We start from the raw sequence: 25782 nt of genomic DNA, 5'->3' as shown, positions 1-25782 counted from the left end.
GAATTAAGTTAAGCTTTAGTTTGCTGATGTAGGGCTTAGCTTAAAGGTCTCCATCCAAGGTCAGCTTAATTTATTTAACGTACCCCAGTTTGATCTGGCTGTCAGCCATTGAGAGTTGTGATAAAAACTGAAGGTGTTGAACCCATTTTCATTTACTGCCTAAGGCCTCGGGGTAATATTTGCTAGTTGTTTTCATGTTGGCCTCATAGATGATCATGATGTCAGTTTTAACATGATCATAATTTTTAGGTCATCCCAGACATAAAGAAATAATTTGCTGGGTCACAAGTGGTTGGTGACACACATTCAAATCTTTGGGACAGACAGTCCACCAGGAGATTATAATGAATATTATGAGTGATAAAAGGTCCAAATGCCCACCTCATAGTATATGTCTAAACCCAGTTCCCATGTTTTGACCCAAATGAAATCAAAGTGATCAGAAGAAGGGCCTTACCTGTTTAAGTCATGTAGTGCATTTAATTATTTCATTTAATTTTACCTTAACTTCCACAGAAGTGTGTACCCAAATACAACAGGTGGTGTTGGCAATGACAAAAATGCCTCCTTGTTCAGCTAATAAGTAACAAGTTAAGCTAATAAATCTAATGAGTTCTTGTGCAGCTATAGTTTTAGCAGTAGATTCAGTAATGTCTCCTATTGTGATTCTAATCCTGTTTTCATTTGTGTTAGCCCCAAGCCAAGGTAGCAGCAATCTGCCCAAAGACCCAAACCCAGAATCATTACCTCCCTGGGTAAATTCTCTTTCCCCTGAGACTGTAGTGTGAGGGGAGTAATCCAGTGAGAAGTTTCAGATTTATTATAAATTCCTAAAGGATTGTGAGGTGACCAAATGCACATTGCCCAGGCATTTTATCAACTGTAATGGTAATTTACAACCCAGTTTCAAGTATCTGATAACATTTCCAAAACAAAAATATTGCCTGGGAAAATGGATATGGCTCAAGTGATTGTGCTCCCACCTACCATATAGGAGGTCCAGGGTTTGATTCTCAAGGCTGCCTGTTGAAAGGCAAGCTGGCCATAATGGTGAGCTTGCCTGAGTGGAGTGCTGAGAACTGGCCCATGCAGAGAGCTGGCACAGCAAGGTGATGCAACAGAAAGAGGCACAGAGGAGAGACAATAAGAGATGCAGCAGACCAGGGAGCTGAGGTTGCACAAGAGTTTGAGCTCATCTCTCCTACTCTGGAAGGTTCCAGGATCAATTCCCAGTGCCACCTAAAGAGAAGACAAGCAGACATAGAAGAACACATGGAGAGCAGACAGTAAGTGCAAGGCAATGGGGGAGAAATAAATAGATAAAATAAATCTTAGAACAATTTTTAAAAAATTATTGCATGACAGAACAATATAAATACAGTCAATGTGATGTTGTTTATAGATTTATTAGTAGGAATACTATAATTTGTCCTTAGTATCCAAGGGTCTGTCTTATTGAGACTATAAATGAAAAGCTTACCAAAATTTATTTGTATTGTGAATATTTTGTAGATCCAGTAACCTAAACCTGAAAGTAGACATGCATTGTTAATGTAACTTGTAGTTTGTGGAGGTATGTAGACTATTATGGCAAGTTTTCCAAACTCTTCTATGATATTGTTATAATTCTCTCAATCAGTTGTGTCTATTGTGTGGTTTACACTGAGCAAAAACAGGTTCTTTCCTTCCAATACAATTTAAAGACCAATTCCTGAGACACTGGGTTTCCAGGTGAGAAAGTTTATTTGCTAGGCAAGCAAAGAGATCATTGTTCTAGCAAGGACCCAAAAATGTGCCTCCTTGATTTTGAGGAGTTTGGGGTTTTTATGGTTTCAAACAGGGGAGGGTGGAGTGGTTATAATCACAATAGTAAAAATATACAAGCCTAGTTTTCAAATAACCATAAACAAAAGATCAGACTGTAATAACCATCACAATAGTATGTGTACACAAGGGTGTGCTTAATTTGAAATCACCATAAAGAAAGGTGAGGTTGACCTAGCCAGTTTTGGTAATTTCAGGTATTAGCTTTAGACTATTCTATAATATAGTGAAAAAATAAGAGAGAAAAAAAAAATCTGTATAATGAGTCAGTAATCATAAACTTAAGCTAATTCTTAATTCTTGGTTACAAGCTTCCAGGTCCAAGAAATTTTAAAGCAGAATAAAGAAGACTTGGGTCTAGTATTCATATCTGATATGAAACAGATGGTGCCGTTTGATCTGAAGAGAGAGAACCATTTGGGATAAAGAAATTTGTTATGGGTAGAACTGTGGGGTCCCTTGCAATGTGCATATATCAGGGTTCATGGTGACAATTCAAACAGTCTATAAGGTTACATATCTTTGAAAAGTCCTTGTAGAAACAGACAATGATATTGTCTTTCTAAGCCAGTACAAGGGCAAAGCATAATGAAATATAAAGATTTTATGCATTATGAATATTAGTAAGGTAGCATCTATGCTAGGATTTTATCTGTCACCTTGGGAATAGTAGTCTACTTTGTGACATTGCCTACTTCCCTTCCTGGCTAGTTGGATTTTTAACTCTGTATAATTAGTCCAGGAGTCTGATAGAACATTTTTTTGTTGAGTAATGTGGACCGATGGCTCAATACCCTGTAATTAATTTGCATTACCAGAAGTTAGGAGTACTTGGCAGGGTTCCTTTTAGTCAGGATCTGTATTTGTATGTATGGTTTCCAGTAGGTCCATTATCCTGGTGTCATATTATGATTAATGGAGTGTCTGTCATGTGAGACAGGAAAAGTGTCCTTTACTTGTTGAAGGTAATCTTTGGCATAATGCATTAAGAATTTGCAAATTGGGTCATGTCATTGTGTGACAGAGTTCTCAATTTATTCCCAGAGACAGGTCTGCCAGGAAAAATTTCATGTGGGGAGAATTTGAATTTCCTAAAATAAATGCTATGAATAAACAGAAGGCCTAAGGTAAAATTTTGGGCCTGTAAAGGCTAGGTTCTTCAATTAATTTAGACAGCATTAATTTAAGTTTACAATTATACCTGTTTTATTAGTGTCTGTTTTTGCATGAAAATATGCAAGTGCATTTTTAAAATATTCATGCTTAGTCCTTTTTGTGTAAGCCTTTATCTTAATGATAGCAGCAGTAGATGGGAATAAAATGGCAGAAAGGAGATAATTCACTTGTCAACAATTTTCAACTAGCATGCCAGATATGAGGAACCCTCTTTGCTTCCAGAGCATGCTGAAAATCACTGTAGATCAGGGGCTCTAAACCAGGGTCTGTGGAGATTTCAAGGACAGGTTTTCAGGGGGTCTTTGAGTTTGAATTGAAAGTTTTAATTTAAAGACATGGCGATGTTGAGTATCATAAATTATGTGCTACTACACCTGACTGGCAAAGGGATCCTTGGAACAAAAATGGTTAAGAACCCCTGTTATAACTGGTAACTGAATTTCCTTCTGATGGAAGCAGGGTTGGGTAAGAGTACAGAGTTCATCCTTTTTGGTGAAAAAAAATTGTAGATGGCTGTCTTATTGAGTCAGTATGTGGATGATAGTAAAGTATACACACTCTAGAACAATAAAAATTTTCCTTGTTTCTCTACCACAAATATTTCTACTTATATAGTCACATGGGTGACTCAAAATATTGGTAGATTTCAATTCCTCTTGGATATACAGATTAGTAAGAAACTTTTTGCTATAGGTGCTTTAGAATAGTTGCCCAGGACAAGCAAAATCCATACAAGTGTGACATATCTTTGAAAAAGCAGAAAGGTTTTTTTTTATCTTTATTTTTTTAATGTTACATTCAAAAAGTATGAGGTCTCCATATACCCCCCAACCCTCTCATGCCACTCTTCACCCCATAACAACATCCTCCTCCATGATCATGAGACATTCATTGCATTTGGTGAATACATCTCTGAGCACTGCTGCACCTCATGGTCAATGGTCAACATCATAGCCCACACTCTCCCACAATCCACCCAGTGGGCCATGTGAGGACATACTATGTCCGGTAACTGTCCCTGCAGCACCACCCAGGACTACTCCAGTTCCCCAAAATACCCCCACATCACATCTCTTCCTCCCACTCCCTACCCCCAGCAGCCACCATGGCCACTTTCTCCACACCAATGCCACATTTTCTTCAATTGCTAATCACAATAGTTCATGAATAGAATATCAGTAACTCCAATCTAATCTATACTCTATTCCTCCATCCTGTGGACCTTAGAATGGTTGTATCCAGTCCACATTTATGTCAAGAAGGGGCTGAGATTCCACATGGATGCTGGATGCAATTCTTCTGCTTTCAGTTGTAAGCACTCTTGGCTCCCTTGTGTGGTGGTTAGACTTCTTCAACTGCATATCAACTGAGTGGAGTAAGTCCAATAAACCAGAGTGCAGGAGTTGCAAGTCTTTTGAGGCTCAGGGCCTGGCTATGACATGGTCAGTCCAGAGATTCAGGTCCCCTGGGTATACATTAAACCCCAGCACCAACTACAGTTCCGGTAAAAGTAACAGGAGACACTTGTGGACAAAGATCACATCCGAGTCCAGCTTCATCACACAGAAACACAAACTCCAAAGTAAGGCTTACTGATATGGCACTGAGCTCCATCTGCCATGACCATAGAACCTGTGGGTCTCTGTAGCCCTCAGAAGAACCAATACCTGAGGTTGTATCTACTTTATCTGTCTCTGGGACTCTGCTGAGGTGTGCATAAGGGCAACCCCTCTGATAACCTCCCAGCTCTTTTTGGAGACTCATAGCCATATAAAGTCATTTATCCTTTCCATTTCCCCCTTTTATTCAGGTGAAAAAGCATTTTTAACTCCCGGTATTATATATAGACTGAGATATTCTGCTGGTCCGAGTTGACCCTTTTATTCAAGGTCATTTTCTAATTACATCATCAGCTGGTACTTGGTAGTAATCCCTTGGTGCCAGGGAGGCTTATCTCCTGGAGTCATGTCCCACACTGGGTGGAAGGAACACTTTTACATGCTGAGTTTGGTTTCGAGACTGGCCACATGTGAGCAACACGGAGGCTCTCAGGAGGTAACTCTTAGGCACCCTGCAGCTTTAGGCCTTTTTCTTATTTCAGGTGCACAGGCTCACAAGAATAGTCTTTAGTATCAAGGGCTCATTGTTGGACATTCCTTCTTTTGTGGTCTTTGCCATTGCACTTGGGGGATTGTTGCTGTTCCTTTAGAGACTGTTATAGAGCTCCCCTGGCTATGAACTCAGCACTCCCTCAGTTGTTCTTATTAACTATAACCATTATGAAAATATCCAAACAATTTTATATACCCTGGATATATACCATGTAGAACTCCCTGCCAAGCATGTGTCCCCTGTCAATATATTGGGCTTCACTTTTGAAGAAGTTTTGGATCACAGAGAGTTTCAACAATGGCAGGGAAGGGATACTGGTATGAGAAAGGTTGTTTTTGAGAGTTTTAGAAGGAAGTGAATGACACAAGGTATGTCGAGTAGATTTATCTTAACAAACATCTGTGTTAATCTAATTGTGTCTTTTGAATTATAGGACTGATGCTGTTACAACTACATTGAAAGAGAGTTTGTCATCAAAATGGTGTTTTTCTAGAGACAAAGAAGCTCTGAACTCCACTTGGAATGAAAGGAGACTCATTAATACTTGGGCTCCCTGCATTCTCAGTCTATTTGAATTCTCATGAATAAGGGAGAGAATTTTAACCAGGTGGGAGAGTCCTTATATTTTGTAAATGATTTACTTTTTAATCAGAATGTGTTATTTAATTTGACTACAGGTAGTTGTCTAAAGGCTATCTGAGGTCAGGTAAAATTATTGTGGATATATAATATTTCTGGATTTATAATTATTTGCTCATTGCCACAGGGAAACCCATTTAATATATTACCACTCAAGGAAGGGTTTTGTGCATTTAGACCAGGGGAGAGGTCAAAATAGGAACAAACAAATGAATAATTGTATAACAAAAAATGATATGAGTGATCTGAAGGAACAGTAGAATTTTAATATAGGCTATAGGAAGGGCAAAGGATACTTTTGGTTGGGGTTCAGTGAAGAGATCTCTGCAGAAATGACAAAAGAAAGACTGAAAGAACATGAGGATGAAGTGGGAAATTTTTTGAGGGGATTTCCACAGAAATGAAGGATGGTTATAGTGTTCAGTGCTGAAATAATAGCTAATATGAATGTGTTTGAGTGTTTCTGAGAAATGAATTCTTATTCAATCCTTGGATGCCTGGAGAAGTCCTAACTGAAAATTACTTAATTTGAAGGAAATATTTTGTTAAAGTGGCATATCTTGATTATATTCATCTTGATTGACATTTAGGTTAATCAGAGAGTTAACTCTAGAAAAAGATAATTTATTTTAAATTTCTTGGCTCATGGTAGTAGTATTGTCTTGAGTTTTGTTGGACTTTTTGCCTTTGCCTATGTAAATAGAGATGTACACTCTCAGTTTTGAGCCAAATTGGAGTAAACTGAAGTAATTGAATAGATATGTGATTGTCATGATAGTGTACAGAAGTGGGAGAGAAAGGGGGCTACATTAAAATCCAGCCTTGAGATGTTCTAATAATACTGTTTGAGTCCGGCCATGCAGAACACAAGAAGAAGGAATACACTCAGGGGACTGAGATGTCAGAAAAGTCTAGGAAAAAGAAAGTTCCCAAAAGGTCCAGTTCTTTACTTCCAAGTTATAGACTGAAGCACACATATTGAATTTATTCATGGAGAGCTTATTGGAGATGGTAGCATGATTTACTTAAGAGGAAGCCTGTCATGTTACTAACTCATCCTTTAAGGTTTGTGAGTAAAGCATAAAAGTGCTCATGTAGGTTGATTTTGAAAGAAGGAAAAGGAGATCAGGCACAAGAGATGAAATAGGCACAAGGGGCATTTGGGTTCATAAAAAAAGAGAAACAATAAGGTTAAATGATGAGGTGATTGAGTGTGATAAGAGAGAGCAGTTGCCGGTAATGACTTCAAAAAGAAATAGGAAAGCCTGCAATTCAGTTGGACATGTTAGTAATGTGCTGTGTCACATGCAGTAATAAACATGAAAATTAAAGTCACCTCCTATGTGGGCAGATATGGAAATAATAAGTTATCTATTGACGCATCAGGCAAATACAGTGACATCAGAAATGTTCTTGGAAAAAGACCTTGACCAAAATGGGGAAAATGTAAAAGACAAATGAGTTTATATGGCCAAGAGACTTCAAAGTGGGTTGGGAGGTTATTCCAGAGGTTATGATTATGCATGTCTCAGCACGATCTCGTTAACTGCCAAAGTAGATACTTTTCCAAATAGCAGGGCTCCTGAGGTCGATGAAGACATCCAGACACTATGGTCAGGTCAGATAGGTCAGGAGTTTGGTGCCTTGCCAATGTGCCCTATTTTGGAACTTATACTCCCCAAGGTGATAGAGTTGGACTCAGTTGTATTTTCCCTACACATGGCTCTTCTGTCCTTCTATTTGAACATATAATTAGTATTAGAGTTGGTAGGTGTACACCCAAGAGACTTAAATCTTTGGTCTGTCCTGTTCCATGTGGGCCCTGAATCTCAATGGAGTTGCAACATTTACCCTCCAGTTCATTGGTCACACCCAGGGCAGCTAACAAGGTGAGAATGGACAATTTCCATACCAAAGAACCAAGAAAGGCTACAACTGCAAGCAAGAAATTTCCACTCATCAGCCCTACTGGATCACAGCCCTCTTTTAATTTGAAGTGGAATGGACATCACCATCTCAGAATCCTCAGGATTGGGGAATGAACTATGAACAAAAATAGACTTACTGGTATTCTACTATAGACCTATTGTGATCCTAGCAGTGGAAGAAATTATATCATTGATGTGGAGACAGTGGCCACTGGAGATTCTGGGGGATGGGAGAGGGAAAACAGGTGTAATATAGGGGCATTTTTGAGAATTGGGAATTGTCCTGAATGACATTGTAATGACAGAACAAGCTATTACTTATCTTGCCATAACCTACAGAATTGTTGGGAGAGAGTGTAAATAAACTACAATGTCAACTTTAATCCATGCTTATTGGCAATGCTACAAAATGTGTTCCTCAATTGCAATGAATGTACCACATTAATGAAGGATTTTGTTAAAGTGGAAAAATGTGAGATGTGTGGGGATTAGGGCATATGGGAATCACCTATATTTTTTATGTAACATTTATGTAATCTAAATATCTTTAAAAAAATAAGTGCAATATTTTGGCATTTTGGGGTCTTTGGAATTGTGCTAAATGATGATACAGGCCATTACATATCTTGTGATAACTTACAAAAATGTGTGGGAAAGAGGTTAAACTATAATGTAAACTATAATCCACACTTAGTGGCAATGCTGCAATATATGTTCATCAATTGCAACTAATATCCCACAGTAATGAAGGATGCTGTTAATGTGGGAAAGTGTGGGAGGGGAGGGAGTGGAGCATATGCAAATCTTCTGCAGTTTTTAAAAAGATTTATTTTTTATTTTATTTCTCTCCCATTCCCTCACCCCCAGTTGTCTACTTTCTGTGTCCATTCACTGTGTGTTCTTCTGTGTGTGCTTGTATTCTTGTCAGCAGCACTGGGAATCTGTGTCTCTTTCTGTTGCACCATCTTGCTGTGTCAGCTCCCTGTGTGTGCGGTGCCACTCCTGAGCAGGCTGCACTTTTTTTCACATGGCATGGCTCTCCTTACAGGGTGCACTCCTTGAGCATGGGGCTCGCCTTCACAGGGGACGCCCCTACATGGCATGGCACTCCTTGCACATAGCAGTGCTGTGAGTGGGCCAGCTAACCACATGGGTCAGGAGACCCTGGGTTTGAACCCTGGACCTCCCATGTGGTACGTGGATGCTGTATCAGTTGAGCCAAATCTGCTTCCCTCTCGTACATTTTTTATGTAACATTTATATGATCTAAGTTTCTTTTTAAAAATTAAAAATTAAAAAATTAAAAAAAATATGCCCATGAAACATGCTGAAATGTACATGCTTGGAATACATTTGGCAGTAAATACTACATAATTGTGAGGTAATGTTTGGGAAGTAGATTTGAAGCAGGCAAGTTAGGGAATCAATGGCTGGATCTGGAACCTGGCAGAAAAACCACCAACCTTGCACATGTGGAAATTGGTACTCCCAAGATGGCTGCTGGAGAAACTTGGCAAGAATCCCATTCTGAATGAGATTTCCTCTGGAAGCTAGGAGAAGCCCTGGATGTTTTCCAGGGGCCTTATCATAGCTCCCTCCTGGGGAATTGATTGGTGGGGGAGTTAATCCAAACAGCAAACAGCTGGGACTACCTCCTGTCATTAGCAAAGGGTGTTATAATTAATGGTTCTAAAAGGAAATGCAAAGGCCAGCTGACCCTCTCTTGCCTTTTGACCCCTGTTCTTGCCTTCTGCCCCCTGTTCTGGCCTTTTTCACCCCTCAGCTCAATCAATACACAAGTAAACCTGGGGGTTTATGATCTGTAATCTGGAATTGTAGTCTGTCAAACCTTTTTATCACTCTTCAGCCCCTTCCTCTTTACTTGGGCCCCATGATCTGTTATTTTCTCCCATTTCTCTTCTGATCATTCCCTAATAAGTTACTGGCCTGCCTAACCCAGCTTGCTCTTGAAATTAATTTCTTACAGCTTAGCCAAGAACATAGAGAAAATCTGACAACAGGTTCAGTGAAAAGGAGATTTCCTTGAACGGGTTTGCTGTTCATGGGTGTAAGTAACAAACTCTGTGAAGAGGAATTTTTGACAACAGGGTGAGGATCTGAATATTGAAATGAGAGGTGACTTTCCATGTAATAACTAGGTGTGATATGTAACCCTTAAGATATTTCAAATTGGGATACAGGAAGAAAAAATTCAAACTCAATCTGTGTTTTTCAGTGGCCATATAAATTTGTCATTTTACTTCTCCTCTCTGAGCCTTAATGTAGGACATTTGTTAAATGAGTAAATTAGACTGTATCAGTTGGGTTACTGAGAAGATTAAATTTTTAAAAGATATATAATTCTCCAAACATGTTGAATATAATCATTTTCTTCCTGGAATTGAGGTACAAATGATTAAGCTAATCTTTGGTCTGATCAACCTCATAATAATATATATATATTCTTTTTTTCTTTTCTCTTTTAATAATATATAGTCTTAAGCTTCTTAGTTGATTTCCAAATATATTTGGGTGGGATGGAGAACTCAGTGTTGAGTGGGCTGCATTGTACATATGGAAGAATAAAGATGTTTTAGGACAAATGTATCCAGAAGGTCAGGTTCCTAGAGCAGGAAGGGGGAATCCAGAAATCAGAAATGCATGTGAGAGAGTTGTTGGAAACTGAGGCACAGTGGCCTCACAAGGAGAGACGTGCTGTCTCCATGGCTATGCTTGCAACCTAAGGAATGCGGTAATTAAGAGTTCCCAGCAAATGGGATGAAGCTGTTAAAGGCTGAAAGAAAAGATGAGCACATACCTTTTGTAGTGAATAGAACACTTAGACTTTGTTCCTTGAGATAAGAGTTTTTTAAAATTCCTTAGACTATGGGTAATGCTGATAGTTAATGTATGTTGCTGCTTGTTGTCACATAGGCTACATGTTGCTGCTTGTTGTTACACAGGCTACATGTTCCTGCTTGTTGTCACGTAGACTGGGGTATATAGAGAGCCCCTTGTAAACAATAAATTTGTCTGATGAGTCTCTACTCACAGACCCGCTGATCCCAGCTTTCTCTTTCTTCCTTTTTCTTTTTCTTTCTTTCACTCTCTTTTTCTCTTTTTTTCATTCCCGATAACCTTTGGGTCCAAATCTCCAACAGAGAGCCAGTGCTATTGTGAAAAACCAGGAATATTTATAACAGAGATTCCAGTATGCTTCCTTTTATGGTGAGGACCCAATTACAGGTGTGATTTTGGTTAGGGATACCTATGTTTTGGAATCAGCAATGAATTAAAAGCCTCCAGTGAACCAGAGAGCAGGTGTTAACAACTCTGCTGAGGCTCACGGCCGAGCTGGCACATGGACAGGAAGATTCAAGTCTTCCTGAGCATACACCAAGCCCAGCACCTACCACAGGTTCATTAATGACAGAAGAGGCATGTGTAGAGAAGTCACATCTGAGCCCAACTCCATCACATTCAGGAGCACAAGTTCCAAAGCAAAGCCCACTGACAAGACAATGAATGCTATCTGTCATGACCGTAGGACCTAGGTGTCTCTGTAGCTCTCAAGAGCACCACTATTTGGGGTTGTATCTACTTTGGCTTTCTCTGAGATACTGCTGAGATGTGCATAAATGTGATCCCTCTGATGACCTTCTGACTCATTCCAAAGTCCCTTAACCATATAAACTCATTTGTCTTTACCATTTCCCTGTTTTAATCCAGTCTTTTTCCAGTTGCATCACCAGCTGGTATTTGGTAGTAATCCCTTGGCACCAGGGAGGCCCATCCCTGGGAGTCATGTCCCATGCTGGGGGGAAGGAAATGCATTTACATGCTGAGTTTCACCTCAGCAGAGTTGTAACATCTGCTCTCAGGTTCATTGAACTTACCCAGGTCAGCTAACAGGGAGGTGAGAACTGTCAACCGGCACACCAGGGAACTGAGAGTGTCTACAACTGCAAGAAGGAACCCCATACAACATCCATGTAGGAACTAAGCACCCTCTTGTTTTGGAGGTGGAGTGGACATCTCCATCCCAGGGTCCTCAGAATGAATGAATAAAATAGGGACTAAAGAGCACTTACTGGTATTCTGCTATAGAATTGTGACTCTAGCAATGGAAGAAACTGTATCATTGATGGGGAGACAGTGACTGTGGGAGTTGCCAAGAGCAGGGAGAGGGAAGAAGAGATGTGATAAGGGGGCATTTTCCAGACTTGGAGTTGTCCTGAATGATATTGCAAGGACAGATGCAGGACATTATATATCCTGCCATAACTCACTGAATGGACTGGGAGAGAGTGTAAACTACACTTAAACTATAACCCATGCTGTGTAGCAGTGTTCCAAAATATATTCATCAAATGCAATGGATGTGTCACATTGATGAAAGAGTTTGTTGATGTCAGAGGAGTGGGGGTGGTGGGGAGTGGGAGTATTTGGGAACCTCTTATATTTTTTACTGTAACATTTTATGTGATCTAAGTATCTTTAAAGAAAGCTATTACAATAAAAAAAGGAGTAAAACTGGCATATTTTTTAAAAAGTCTCTGAACATCATGGGCTAATTAATAATTGCAATTCATGGATTTTCATCTTCTTATCTATAATATGAAGACCATCATATCTTTATTAGCCAGAGAAGATAAGATCTCCAACATCCTGACCCTGGGAAAGGAGAGTCCTTATTTCTCTTGAGCATACCTTGTTTTCTGTTTTGCCTGGGAAGGGGATACTCTTAGGTGAAAGTTTTGGCATTCAAGATGGGGGGGCCTAGAAAATTGTGGTCAAGATTTGAATCTTAATATTTCTTTCTCCATTCTCAGCTTTGCTGTCCTTCTGCTTATCTGGTTGTGAGTGAAAATCCAGAGGAAGATAGATGCCAGCTAAGGTTTTGGCAATGCAATCCCATGTGAGTAGGTAATTCTTTACACCTCTGTTGCCATCAGATGGGAAGATTTCTCCTATTGGTGTGACTATTCCAAGTGTATTCAGGAGTTATTCAAGGATCTTAGCTTAAGTTTACATAGGACTCTTTATTCATTATGGTAAGTTAGGTACAGATCAATGAGTAATTTTCCAAGGTAATTACAAGAGTTGGCTAAAGCTACCATTAAACCTGTGTATATTCTCTGAGAAGATTTTACAAGTTTTCTTTCTCTCACCCATCCCATGGCCTCACTGAATAATGAAATCACGGATCATATTAGTGCCTGAGATTGGCCTGGCCATATGATGAATAGTGGTGACAGAAGTGAGTAAGAAGAGATGTTTACAGTCAGAAGGGATGCTGAGTTTTCAGCTGTGCATGCAGTCAGCCCAACATTACAGGTACTGGGGTGTAGGGGTAGATATATTTGTCAGAAGTGCATGAGAAGTTTTGTACATTAAATGAAATTAGGAATAATGTATTTGTTTCCTCCAATTTTAATTTTCTTAAAGTTTTGATGGAATATATTTTACATTTTGAAATACTTTTTAAAAAGATTTTAGAAATATATTCATTAACTCCTCCTCATTGTTTGCACTCACTGTCTACTCTCTGTGTCTTTTCATTGTGTGCTCATCTTCTATTTAAAAGAAACCAGGAACTGAACCCAGGACCTCCCATGTTGGAGGGAGACAACCAATGACTTGAGCCACCCCTTCTCCTGCTGGTTGAATCTCTCACTTTGTTTCCTATTTGTGTCTCTTCATTGCATCATCTTGTTGCATCAGGTTGCCATGCCAGGCCATCACATCATTGTCTCTTCATTACATCATCTTGTTGTGTCAGCACACTCTGCCAGCCCATAATGACAGCTTGCTGTCTTGCTCATTTTCTTTAGGGGTACACCAGGAACCAAACACAGGGCCTCCCATGTGGTAGGCAGGAAGCCACGTATTTGAGCCGCATACACTTTCCTTGAAATAATTTCTAAACAACTGCAATTCTCCTTACCACTCTTGCTCAAATTTCCCCACTTCAATTTTCTAAATCAAATTTATTCAAATTTTATAAGTGGATGCTATGTATAGGAATTATTTTTTCCTTCATTTTGTCTGTGGTTTCAGAAGCTTATAATGGGTAGAATAAAATTTATGTCTCAGCGAAAATTTTTAAAGATTAGTAAAGGCCAGAGGCAATGAACAGGATTGTTTTAATGTTTCACAGACAAATGAGATGAAGACAAAAGTGAGACAATGAAACTGATCTTTGTACACTCCAGAAAAAGTTGAGATTGGGAGGTCTCCTACCACAGGAATGGTCAGTCTAAGGCCATGTATCAGTACAACTCTCTCAGGAGTCCCTGGCTTGTGACACTGAACCATCTGTATTTATGCATTACAATGAATACCTGAGCTATGTAGCACTGAGGAAAGCAGGACCTACTGATTTGAATCCTATTCAGTTTTGCAGAATTCTGGTTATGTTTTCAAGGGTCCCTGCCATTTCAATGAATAATAGACCTCTGAATTGAATTTAGATAGAAAGCACTTGATACATGGACTTACATTTTCCAAAATGCACAACATATACTTAAATTATTTTACAAATGAGAGGAAAGTGAGCTCATCTATATAGGGGAGTAACCTAACCTTACCCATTTTTCAAAATGATATCTATATAATGGATATTGCTTGTCTTATATCTGTACATTTACTTAAAATTTCCTAAAACAAATATCAACTTATTATTAATGCTCAAAGGAAAACAATAATTAGCAGTAAGAGGCATAATTACAAATTTAGTGGGATATTTCCAGATGTATGTCATACCCAATGTCATGTGATTTTCTTTTCCAATGGGGTATTGTGGGTTCAGAGTGTGTATGTGCCTGTGAGTACATCTGAAAGGCAGATGGAAGTTCAGCATTGATAATATGTTACTGGAACCCCAAGACCTTTCGAGTTTTATATACAGTTTCTGCTTCCTTGGTTCTATTATTTTGTACATCTCACTCGAGACATTGGTAAGGATAGCCCTGTGTGAACACAAATTTCTGTGATTTTTTTAGGCGTTAGTGACCTTCAAGGATGTGGCTGTAGACTTCACCCAGGAAGAGTGGAACCTGTTAGACACAACCCAAAGAAAGCTGTTCAGAGAAGTGATGCTCGAGAATATCAGTAACCTGGTCTCAGTAGGTGAGACTCTCAAACTTTATTTACCACCTATATTTATCTATTTTCTGTATAAGATCTATCTGATCTACCTATATATTGATCATAAATCATCTTCTATTTTTTAAGTCAGGTATCTAAATCAGCTTCTCCAAATTGTATAATCTTTCTTACATTATACTTTTATATTTTATAATTGTGATATATTTATATTGTGCAAACAATCCCTAAATAAATTTGTTTCTTCATTTTTTATTTACATCGAGTTCACCCCAATAGAATTTAATCTTCTTGACCACAATTTTTTTGTCTTTCTTTATTTTTTTAATATTACATTAAAAAAATATGAGGTCCCCATATACCCCATCCCCCTCACCCCACGCCTCCCCCCATAACAACAATCTCCTCTATCATCATGAGACATTCATTGTATTTGGTGAATATATCTCTGAGCACTGCTGCACCTCATGGTCAGTTGTCCACATCGTAGCCCACACTCTCCCACTTTCCACCCAGTGGGCCATGGGAGGACATAGAATGTCTGGTAACTGTCCCTGCAGCACCACCCAGGACAACTCCAGGTCCTGAAAACACCCCCACAGCTCATCTCTTCCTCCCACTCCCTATCCCCAGCAGCCACCTTGGCCACTTTCTCCCCACCAATGCCACATTTTTTTTGATTCCTAATCACAATAGTTCATGAATAGAATATCAGTAAGTCCACTCTAATCCATACTCTATTCCCCCATCCAGTGGATGTTGGAATGGTTGTGTCTACTCCACATCTCTATCAAGAGGGGCCCAGATTCCACTTGGATACTGGATGCAATCCTGCCTTCAGTTTCAGGCACTCTTGGCTCCGTGGTGTGGTGGTTGACCCTCTTCAACTCCATGTTAGCTGAGTAGGGTAAGTCCAATAAACCAGAGTGTAGGAGCTGAAGTCTCTTGAGGCTCAGGGCCTGGCTATCACATGGTCAGTCCAGAGATTCAGATCCCCTGGGTATATATTAAGCCCCAGCACCAACTACAGTTCTGGTAAAGTAAAAGGAAAGGTTTGTGAAAAGAGATCACATCTGAGTACAGCTCCATCACACAGAAACACCAACTCCAAAGAAGGGCCAACTGCTATGGCACTGAACTCCATCTGCCATGACCATAGAACCTGTGGGTCTCTGTACTCTCAGAAGAACCAGTACCCGGGGTTGTATATCCTTTATCTGTCTCTGGGACTCTGCTGAGGTGTGCATAAGGTCAACCCCTCTATTAACCTCCCGGTTCTTTTTTTTTTTTTTTTAAAGATTTATTTATTTATTTAATTCTCCCCCCTCCCCTGGTTGTTCTCTGTGTCTGTTTGCTGCATCTTGTTTCTTTGTCTGCTTCTCTTGTTGTCAGCGGCACGGGAAGTGTGGGTGGCGACATTCCTGGGCGGGCTGCACTTTCTTTTGCACTGGGTGGCTCTCCTTCCAGGGTGCACTCCTTGTGTGTGGGGGCTCCCCTATGCAGGGGACACCCCTGCGTGGCAGGGCACTCCTTGCCCACATCAGCACTGCACATGGGCCAGCTCCACACAGGTCAGGGAGGCCTGGGGTTTGAACCGCGGGCCTCCCATGTGGTAGACCGATGCCCTAACCACTGGGCAAAGTCCATTTCCCTCCCGGGTATTTATTGGAGACTCATAGCCATATAAACACATGTGTCCTTTCTATTTCCCCCTTGATTCAGGTCAAAAAGCATTTTTAACACTTGTTATTATATACAGACTGAGATATTCTGCTGGTCCCAGTTGAACCTTTTGTTCAAGGTCATTTTCTAGTTACATCATCAGCTGGTACATGATAGTAATCCCTCGGCGCCAGGGAGGCTCATCCCCTGGAGTCATGTCCCATGCTTGGGGGAAGGCAACACATTTACATGCTGTGTTTGGCTTTGAATCTGGCCACATTTGAGCAACACAGTGGCTCTCTGGAGGTAACTCTTAGGCACACTGCTGCTCTAGGCCTTGTTCTTATTTCAAGTGCACAGGCTCACAAGTATAGTCATTAGTATCAGGGGCTCATTGTTGGACCTTCATTCTTTTTTGCTGTTGCAGTTGGGGGATTATTGCTGTTCCTTTAGAGACTGTGGTTGAGCTTCCCTGGCTAGGAACTCAGTACTCCCTCAGTTGTTGTTTTTAATTGTATCCACTATGAAAATATCCAAACATTTTTATGTACCCTCGATATATGCCCTGTAGACCTCCATGCCAACTATGTGTCCCCTGTCAATAACATCCCACACCAGTCTTCCTCCGCTGCCATTGTTGAATCTTGCCGTGATCCAAAACTTCCTGAAAAGTGAAGCCCAATATATTGACAGGTTCCCTTAATAGTAAAATGGAATATAGCAATGAGTTTAAATGTTAGATACAGAATACATATTAATTTGGAAAAATTCTACATCCTAACTTTTCTTTTTTCTAATTATTAACCTTATCTTCACAAGAGTTTTAGATCACAGTAATTCATATATAGAATTTACAGTTCTCCCACATATCCAACATAAAACCTTTTCCCTTCCACAGCAATAATCTTTTTACATATTCATACTATATTTACTGAAACTGATGTACAGATATTGAGACAATAGCTTTCAAACAAGGTAACATTTGTGTTTACATTGTGGATTATATTTTAGACTATACAATTTTCTAAATTTTTAGTTATCTTTTACATTATGATTTACATTTTAGCCTATCAGCATCTATATATTTCTGGTGTAATTTTACATGTCTTCTATCCATCCTTGCATACTCTTGTGGAACACTTCTATCGCCCACACAGTTACATTTGTTCCATCTATTCAATACTTCTTTCCCCCTCCCTTTACGGCCCACAGTGACAGTCAATCTCCATTGCTTGAAGGGCCATGTTCAGAGATACTTGCAACAGTGTTGAGGACTTGACATGCTCAACTGCCCTAATGCCCTGGGAGCCAGCATTTCTCTTGAGAGAAACAGTTCCCTCTATTTGATGGCAATAGTCCTCCCCAGGATGTGGGTATACCTTCAGTCTCATTATACGGGTCTCTATCCAATGATATAACCCACTCTGGCAAAACGAGCATTCACATATCCCTTGGAGCCTGTCCTGCATCAGATTATCTGCTTTAAGCATCTTAAACGGGTAACTTTCCTTATTATATTTTTGAAAAGGTTTTCTCAGCATTATACTCTCAACCAAATACCTGACAATCTCCTATATTCATATGTTGCCCCAACCCCCCCCCAATTTCTTGGGCAGTATTACCCACCCTCCCATCCCTAGCCCCGCTCAAGCCTACAAAGCCCCACCCAAAGGTAACCCTATGCCCCCATTTTATCCCTTCTTTGTACAATACTTACCTCCAGCTTATCATAGATTTCACCCATGTAGATGTCACCTTACATCCTTCCTCTACCGTCTGATTTCCTCTAAGCCTATCATCCAGTCTCTAGCTCTCTGAGTAGGTTCGTTTACTTATTTCGTATCATTGAGGTCATGTAGTATTTGTCTTTCAGTGCCTGGGTTGCTTCACTCAACATAAGGTTCTCAAGATTCATCCATGTTATCCCATGTGTTTGTACTGTATTTGTTCTTAAAGCTGAATTGTATTCCATTGTATGTATATACCACATTTTATTTATCCATTCATTGGTTGATGGGCATTTGGGTTGATTCCAACGTTTGGCAATAGTGAACAATGCTGCTATAAACATTGGTGTACATGTATCGGTTTGTGTCCTTGTTTTCAGTTCTGCTGAGTATATACCCAGCAGGGGAATACCTGGGTCATTTGTCAAATCTATGGTTAGTTTTTTGAGAAACCACCAACCTGTCTTCCAGAATGGTTGGATCCTTCTGCATTCCCACCAGCAGTGGATGAGTTTTCCTCTTCCTCCACATCCTCTCCTGAATTTGTAGTCTTCTTTTTTTCATATCTGCTAAAGTTATCGAGTAAGATTGTATCTCGTTGTAGTTTTGATTTGCATTTCCCTGATAGCTAGAGATTTGGAGCATTTTTCTTGTGCTTTTTAGTCATTTGTATTTCTTCTTTGGGGAAGTGTCTGTTTAAGTCTTTTTCCCATTTTTTAAATGGGTTGTTTATCTTTTTATTTCCAAGACATAGGAGTTCTTTATATATGCAGGTTATAAGTCTCCTATCAGATATATGGTTACCAAATATTTTCTACCATTGTGTAGGCTCTCTTTTCACTTTCTTGACAGCCTCCTTTGAGGTGTAGAAGGTTTTAATTTTGAGGAAGTCCCATTTATCTATTTGTTCTTTTGCTGCTTGTGCTTTTGGTGTGAAGTTCATGAATCCAATTCCTATTACAAGGTTTTGTAGATGCTTCCCTACACTGCTTTCCAAAGTCTGTATGGTCTTGGCTCTTATATTTAGGTTTTTGATCCATCTTGAGTTGATTTTTGTATAAGGTGTGAGAGCGTAATCCTCTTTCATTCTTTTTCATATGGATATCCAGGTCTCCAGGTACCATTTGTTGAATAGGTCATTCTCTCCCAGTTGAGAGTGTTTGATGGCTTTATCAAATATTATATGGCTATATATATGAGGATCTATATCAGAACTCTCAATTTGGTTCCATTGGTCTGTGTGTCTCTCTTGTGCCAATATCATACTATTTTCACTACTGTAGCTTTGTAGTATGTTTTGAAGTCAGGTAGTGTGATTCCTCCAATTTCAGTTTTCTTTTTCAGTATGTCTTTGGCTATTCAGGGCCTCTTTCCTTTCCAAATAAATTTCATAGGTATTTTTTCTGGTTCCTTAAAGAATGCTGTGATAATTTTTATTGGGATTGCATTGAATGTGTAGATCACTTTTGGTAGGATAGACATCTTAATAATATTTAGTCTTCCTATCCATGAACAGGGAATATTCTTCCATTTATTTGGGTCTCCTTTGATTTCCTTGAACAGTCTTTTGTATTTCTCTGTGTATAAGTATTTTACATCTTTAGTTAAATTTATTCATATTTATTTGACTTTTTCATTGACTGTTGTAAATGGTATTTGTTTCTTGATTTCCTCCTGAGCTTGCTCATTATTGGTGTACAGAAACACTACTGTTTTTTGCACATTGATCTTATTGTTACAGACTAGTGATATCAACCAGACTCAGACTCTGAATAAAGTTCGAATTGAGAGCTTTATTAGCTGTGTGGCGACTTCCTCGTCCTATGCAGAGGGGAGAGCAGCCTCGAGTTGTGGGGGAAGTTTGCTTATATAGGCTTTTAGGTTCAGGGCAGGGGGCAATAGCTCAGCAAGCAAGCATGTACAGAAGCAGGTGTTTGCAGTTAATCAAGTGCTGGGAATTCTATCAGGGAAGACAAGCAATTGGGGAGTTTTTGTTATTTACAGGGGTCTGAGTCAGGTTGGTCTTTTGGCAGGGGCTGACGAGACTTTCTACAGGAGGTGGCCTTGACATAAGGTTTTACAGTTGAGCAAGCTTGTTACAGAAGCGAGATATATGCAGTTAGGGGGCTGTGGAATTATCCTCTTGGGTGGGAGTGGTTACAGGTTCCTACTTCTCCACATTATAACCTGCGACTTTCCTAAACTCATTTATGAGTTCTAGGTCTTTGCTGTAGACCTCTCATGGTTTTCTATGTATAGGATCATGTCATCTGCAAATAATGAAATTTTGACTTCTTCCTTTCCAATTTGAATGCTTTTTGTATCTGGTTCTTGCCCCAGTGCTTGAGCAAGTACTTCTAAGACAATGTTATATAGAAGACGTGAGAGGGGCATCCTTGTCTTGTTCCTGATCTTAGAGGGAAGGATTTTAGTATTTCACCATTGTAAATGATGTTGGCTGTCATTTTTTCATATATACTCTTTATTGTGTTCAAAAAGTTTTCTTGTATTCCAATCTTTTGGAGTGTTTTTATCAAGAAAGGGTGCTATATTTTGTCAAATGCATTTTCTGCAACTATAGATAGAATCATGTGATTTTTTCCCATCAATCTGTTTATATGGTGTTTTACATTGATTGATTTTCTTATGTTGAACCATCCTTGCATACCCGAAATGAATCCCATTGGTCATGGTGTATAATTCATTTAATGTGCTGTTGAATACAGTTAGCAGGTGTTTTTTTGAGGATTTTTGCATCTTGGTTTATTAGAGAAATTGGTCTATAATTTTCCTTTCTTGTCGTGTCTTTGTTTGGTTTTGGTACTAGGGTAATGTTGGCATCATAGAATGAGTTAGGTAATGTTCCTTCTCTTTCAATTTTTTGGAAGAGTTTCAGCAGGATTGATGTTAGTTTTTTCTGGAATGTTTTGTTGAATTCACCTTTGAAACCATCTGGCCCAGGGCTCTTCTTAGTTGGGAGGTTTTTAATGACTGATTCTATCTCTTTACTTGTGATTGGTTTGTTGAGATCATCAATTTCTTCTTTCATCAACACAGGCTGCTTAAGTGTTTCTAGGAATTTGTCCATTTCCTCTGAATTGTCATTTTTGTTGGAATATAGTTTTTCAAAGTATCCTCTTATGATAGTCTTTATTTCTGTGGGGTCAGTGGTGATACCTCCTTTCTCATTTCTTATTTTGTGTATTTCCATCTTGTCTCTTTTTTTCTTTGTTAGTCTAGCTAAGGGTATGTCAATTTTATTGTTCCTCTCAAAGAACCAGCTCTTGGTCTTGTTTATCTTTTCAAGTTCTTTCTCATTTTCTATTTCATTTAGTTCTGCTCTTATCTTTGTTATTTCTTTCTTTCTTCTTCCTGTGTGGTTACTTTTTTTTTTTTTTTTTTACTAATTGCTCCAAATGTGCAGTTAGTTCTTCAATTTTTGCTCTTCTTTTTTGATGTATGAATTTATGGCTATAAATTTCCCTCTCACGACTGCTTTTGCTGCATCCCATACATTTTGGTATGTTGTGTTATCATTTTCATTAGTTTCAAGGTAGTTATTAATTTCTTTTGAGATTTCCTCTTTGACCCACTGTTTTTCTAAGAGTGAGCTGTTTAATTTTCCATATCTTTGTGTGAAATCTGGGCCTCTAGCCCTTGCAGATTTCTGGCTTCACTCCACTGTGGTCAGAGATATTATTTTGTATGATTTCAATCTTTCTGAATTCACCGAGTCTTTCTTTGTGGCCTAGCATATGGCCTTTCTTGGAGAATGATCCATGTGCACTTGAGAAAAATTTGCTGTAATGATCTGTAAATGTCTATTAGATCCAGCTCCTTTAATATACTGTTCAAAGTTTTTGTTTCATTACTGATTATCTTTTGAGGTGTTCTGTCCAAAGTTGATAGTGGTGTATTAAAGTCTCCCACTATAATTGTAGAGGCATCTATTCTTTCACTTAGTTTTTCCAGTGTTTGCCTCACGTATTGGTGGTGACCTTGTTAGGAGCTTAAATATTTATGATTTTTCGTTCTTCCTGAAAGATTATCCCTTTCACTAATACGTGGTATCCTTCTTTGTCTCACAATTGTTTCACATTTAAAGTCTATTTTGTCTGATATTAGTATTGCTACACCTGCTTTTTTTTGGTTATTGTTTGCTTGTATGATTGTTTTCCAGACATTCACTTTCAACCTCCACGAATCCCTGGGTCTAAGATGTGTTTCTTGTAGATAGCATATAGATGGGTCATATTTCCTTATCCATTCTTCCAGTCTGAATCTTTTCATAGGTGAGTTTAATCCATTGACATTTAGTGTTATTACTTTCAAGGAATTATTGATGTTAGCCATATTTTGTTTGGACTTGTGTTTGTCATATTTTTTGTTTTTTCCCTTCTCTTTTTTTTCCTTTTTGTTGCTCTTACTCTCCTCCAACTCTGCCTTTCCTGTTTTTTCTTTCTTCCTGCCAAAGTATCTTTAGTATTTCTTGAATGGCAGAATTCTTGTTGGCATACTCTTTTTATTTATCTTTATCTGTGAATATTTTGGACACTCCATCATTTTTAAATGCTAGTTTAGCTGGGTAGAGTATTATTGTTTGGGAATTTTTTTCTTTTAGTACCTTGACTATATCAAACCACTGCCTTCTTTCCTCCATAGTTTCACATGAGTAATTGGCACTTAATCTTATGGGTCCTCCTTGTGTGTGATGGTTCTCTTTTCTCTTGCTGTTTTTAGAATTTTCTCTTTGTCTTGAACATTGGATAATTTGACAAGTATATGTCTTGGGGTGGGCCTGTTGGGGTTTATGATATTTGGGGTGCATTGTGCTTCTTGGATATGTACATCTGCCTCTCTCAGTAGATTTGGGAAGTTTTCAGCCATTATTTCCTGTAACACCTCTTCTGACCCCTTTCCCTTCTCTTCTCCTTCTGGGATGCCTATAATATGTATGTTTGTTTATTTTGCATTGTCATTCAGGTCCCTAAGTCCTAGCTGGATTTTTTCTATCTTTTTATCAATCAAGTCTACCTCTGTTTGATTTCCGATATACTGTCTTCCACATCACTAATTCTCTCCTCCGCCTCTTCTAATCTGCTGCTATTTGCTGCAAGTTTATTTTTCATTTCTTGAACTGTGATGTTCATCACCGTCATATCTGTTTTCTCTTTGCATATGTCTGCAATTTCAAAGTGTTTTCTTCATAATGTTACTCTCTTCCTTTACTTCATTAAGATGGTCTTTAATATATGTATTGAGATCTTTCATTACTTGTCTGATGTTCTGCTCCCCTTCCTGGTTTTTAGTTTGTTCATTGGAATGGGCCATGTTTTCTTGATTTTGGTTTGGTTTGTAGTTTTTTGTTGCTGTCTCATCATTCTATCTTGACAGGTTTTATCAGTTCCTGAGGGTCTTTGTATAATCTTGGCTATTAATTAGTTGTTGTTTGTGTGTAAGTGTTATATCTTCTCTTTGTCACTTTTTTCTTCTTACTCTCTTTTCTTGTTGCTGGCTAAGTTCACTCTTGCAAGAATCTCCTCTGGCACCTTCCCACTAAATCGATGTCCAGACACCTCCTGTCCTGCAAGCATCCAAAACAGCCCAGTCTAGCAGGACTCTAACCCTAATCCGCTGCTTCTTTGCAGGAGAGATTATGAGGTGCACTCACTCAGACACCCTCTTGCCCCTCCTCCTTGACCACAATTTAATGTCTTTCTTGAATTTTAAGTTCCAACACTCAGGACTATGGTGAAATAAGTATTCTCTTCCAAGTGCTTGGCTGTGGCTTCAGAAAACAGTAGTAGAAACATTACTTACATACTTTTCCATATAGAATTTACATCATTTTTTGGGAATTTATATTAATTGGATTATTTCTGAATATAATATTCAATCACTTTGAAAACAGATTTCAAACCATTTAGAATATAGACAATTCTGCAGTCTCTCTTTTTACTAGTACATGGGTAACAACAAACAGTGGTCCTCATTGAAATGGGCAAAAGGTCAAGAGTTACAGAGTCTGTTTAAATATTGTCAATGATCTAAGTTCAAGTTATTGTTGCGTTGCTGACTTTCAATGCTTACCCTATTCTTTGGTACCTTGTGATGTACATCATGATCATGACTTGTTACTATCATAACTCAAAATTCAGGTAATTTTTTTTCATACAAACAGGATATCAATTCTGCAAAAGAGACGTGCTTTTCCAGTTGGAACAGGAAGAAGTGTCAAGAGAAGGAATAGGTTTTCCTCAATACCAGAATCCAGGTGAACTGTAAAGACCTCTGCATTAGAAGAGGGGTCTCATGATAAAGTATGTGCTTGAATATTTTAATTTCAGGATTCCTTAAGTGTGTAATGATTTCTTTTTTTTTAATTAGGTATTTTTTATAAAGATTTATTTCCTCCCCTCCCTCCCCCCTGCCCCAGTTGTCTGTTCTCTGTGTCTATTTGCTACTTCGTCTTCTTTGTCTGCTTCTGTTGTTGTCAGCGGCACAGAAATCTGTGTTTCTTTTTCTTGTGTCATCTTGTGTCAGCTCTCTGTGTTTGCAGTGCTATTCCTGGGCAGGCTGCACTTTCTTTCGTGCTGGGCAGATCTCCTTACGGGGTGCAGTCCTTGCACGTGGGGCTCCCCTACATGGGGGACACCCCTGTGTGGCATGACAATCCTTGCGCACATCAGCACTGCACATGGGCCAGCTGCACATGGGTCAAGGAGGCCCAGGGTTTGAACCATGGACCTCCCATGTTGCAGACATATGCCCTATCCACTGGACCAAGTCTGCTACCTATAATGATTTCTTCAGTTTTCTTTATACGAGTTATGATTTCTAAAATGTAGCTGAAGATATTGGGGAAATTTTAGTCACGTGTTTGTTGCATGCATTTCTTAACCATTATTGAGTGTCTTTCGCATTGGGAAAGGGATATTTGTTTGCTATTGTAATTACACTGTCACATAATAATCCTTGTCTTGTTCCTATTCTTGGAAGATTGTTTTCCATATTTTTACCTCACTGACGTCCCAACTTTTTTCTCACATTGCATATCTCAAAATCCTTTCAGACTGTTATGTCCTAGAATTATCTTATTTATGACTTTGATATTCTTTCCCAGCTAATTGTGAATGTGGGAAACATACTGAAAGGGATATTTGGAACTTTCTAAATTTTTCTTCCCCTAAAACTATTCTAACAATTTATTCTGCCTTTTTTCAATTACTACAGGGAGGCAGTATGCCTTTAAAACATGGGAAATGATAGAAGTGATATTCAGTCAACCTACCTGTAGGAAAGACACTTCTAAAATCATGTCATTGGTAAGTTCAATTTTATATACCCTAGTGTTCCAAATAGATACCCAATGATGGAATAAATTAGGAATTCAGTAAATCATGAAATTAAAATTAATGTTCGAATTAAGTGCTAATCCAGCAAAAATTTGTGATAGTTTGAGTTTTCAGTAAAAACCTAAACACAAACTCTAACCTGAGTTCACATAAAAATCAAATTGTATAAGCAGGTTTTATGAATGTAATCTTTGAAACATCATGAAGCTAAAAATGGATCAGATACCTCTGCAATTAGAGTGTTATAATAGA

At 38.8% G+C, this 25782-nt stretch overlaps 1 protein-coding gene across 3 annotated transcripts in view; it reads left to right on the top strand.

The window, feature by feature from the left end:
- LOC131274539 (zinc finger protein 709-like) overlaps positions 1-25782 on the top strand; it is a 41568-nt gene that overhangs the window by 777 nt on the left and 15009 nt on the right. Inside the window, exons 2-6 of one of the 3 annotated variants that reach the window (XM_058281122.2) lie at positions 5546-5719; positions 12512-12597; positions 14684-14810; positions 24357-24449; positions 25409-25500. In XM_058281122.2, coding sequence (XP_058137105.1) covers positions 12565-12597; positions 14684-14810; positions 24357-24449; positions 25409-25500 — 345 coding nt within the window. In that variant the 5' untranslated portion in view covers positions 5546-5719; positions 12512-12564. Of the gene's footprint in view, positions 1-5545; positions 5720-12511; positions 13017-14683; positions 14811-15539; positions 15694-24356; positions 24450-25408; positions 25501-25782 lie in introns of those variants that run through there. The other 2 variants (XM_058281123.2, XM_071209698.1) reach the window with 2 other exon arrangements.

This window comes from Dasypus novemcinctus, chromosome 19 (assembly GCF_030445035.2).
Source record: "Dasypus novemcinctus isolate mDasNov1 chromosome 19, mDasNov1.1.hap2, whole genome shotgun sequence".
NCBI lineage: Eukaryota > Metazoa > Chordata > Mammalia > Cingulata > Dasypodidae > Dasypus > Dasypus novemcinctus.
The sequence above is the reverse complement of the archived record's forward strand: the minus strand, read 5'-3'. Positions and strand labels throughout refer to the sequence as shown.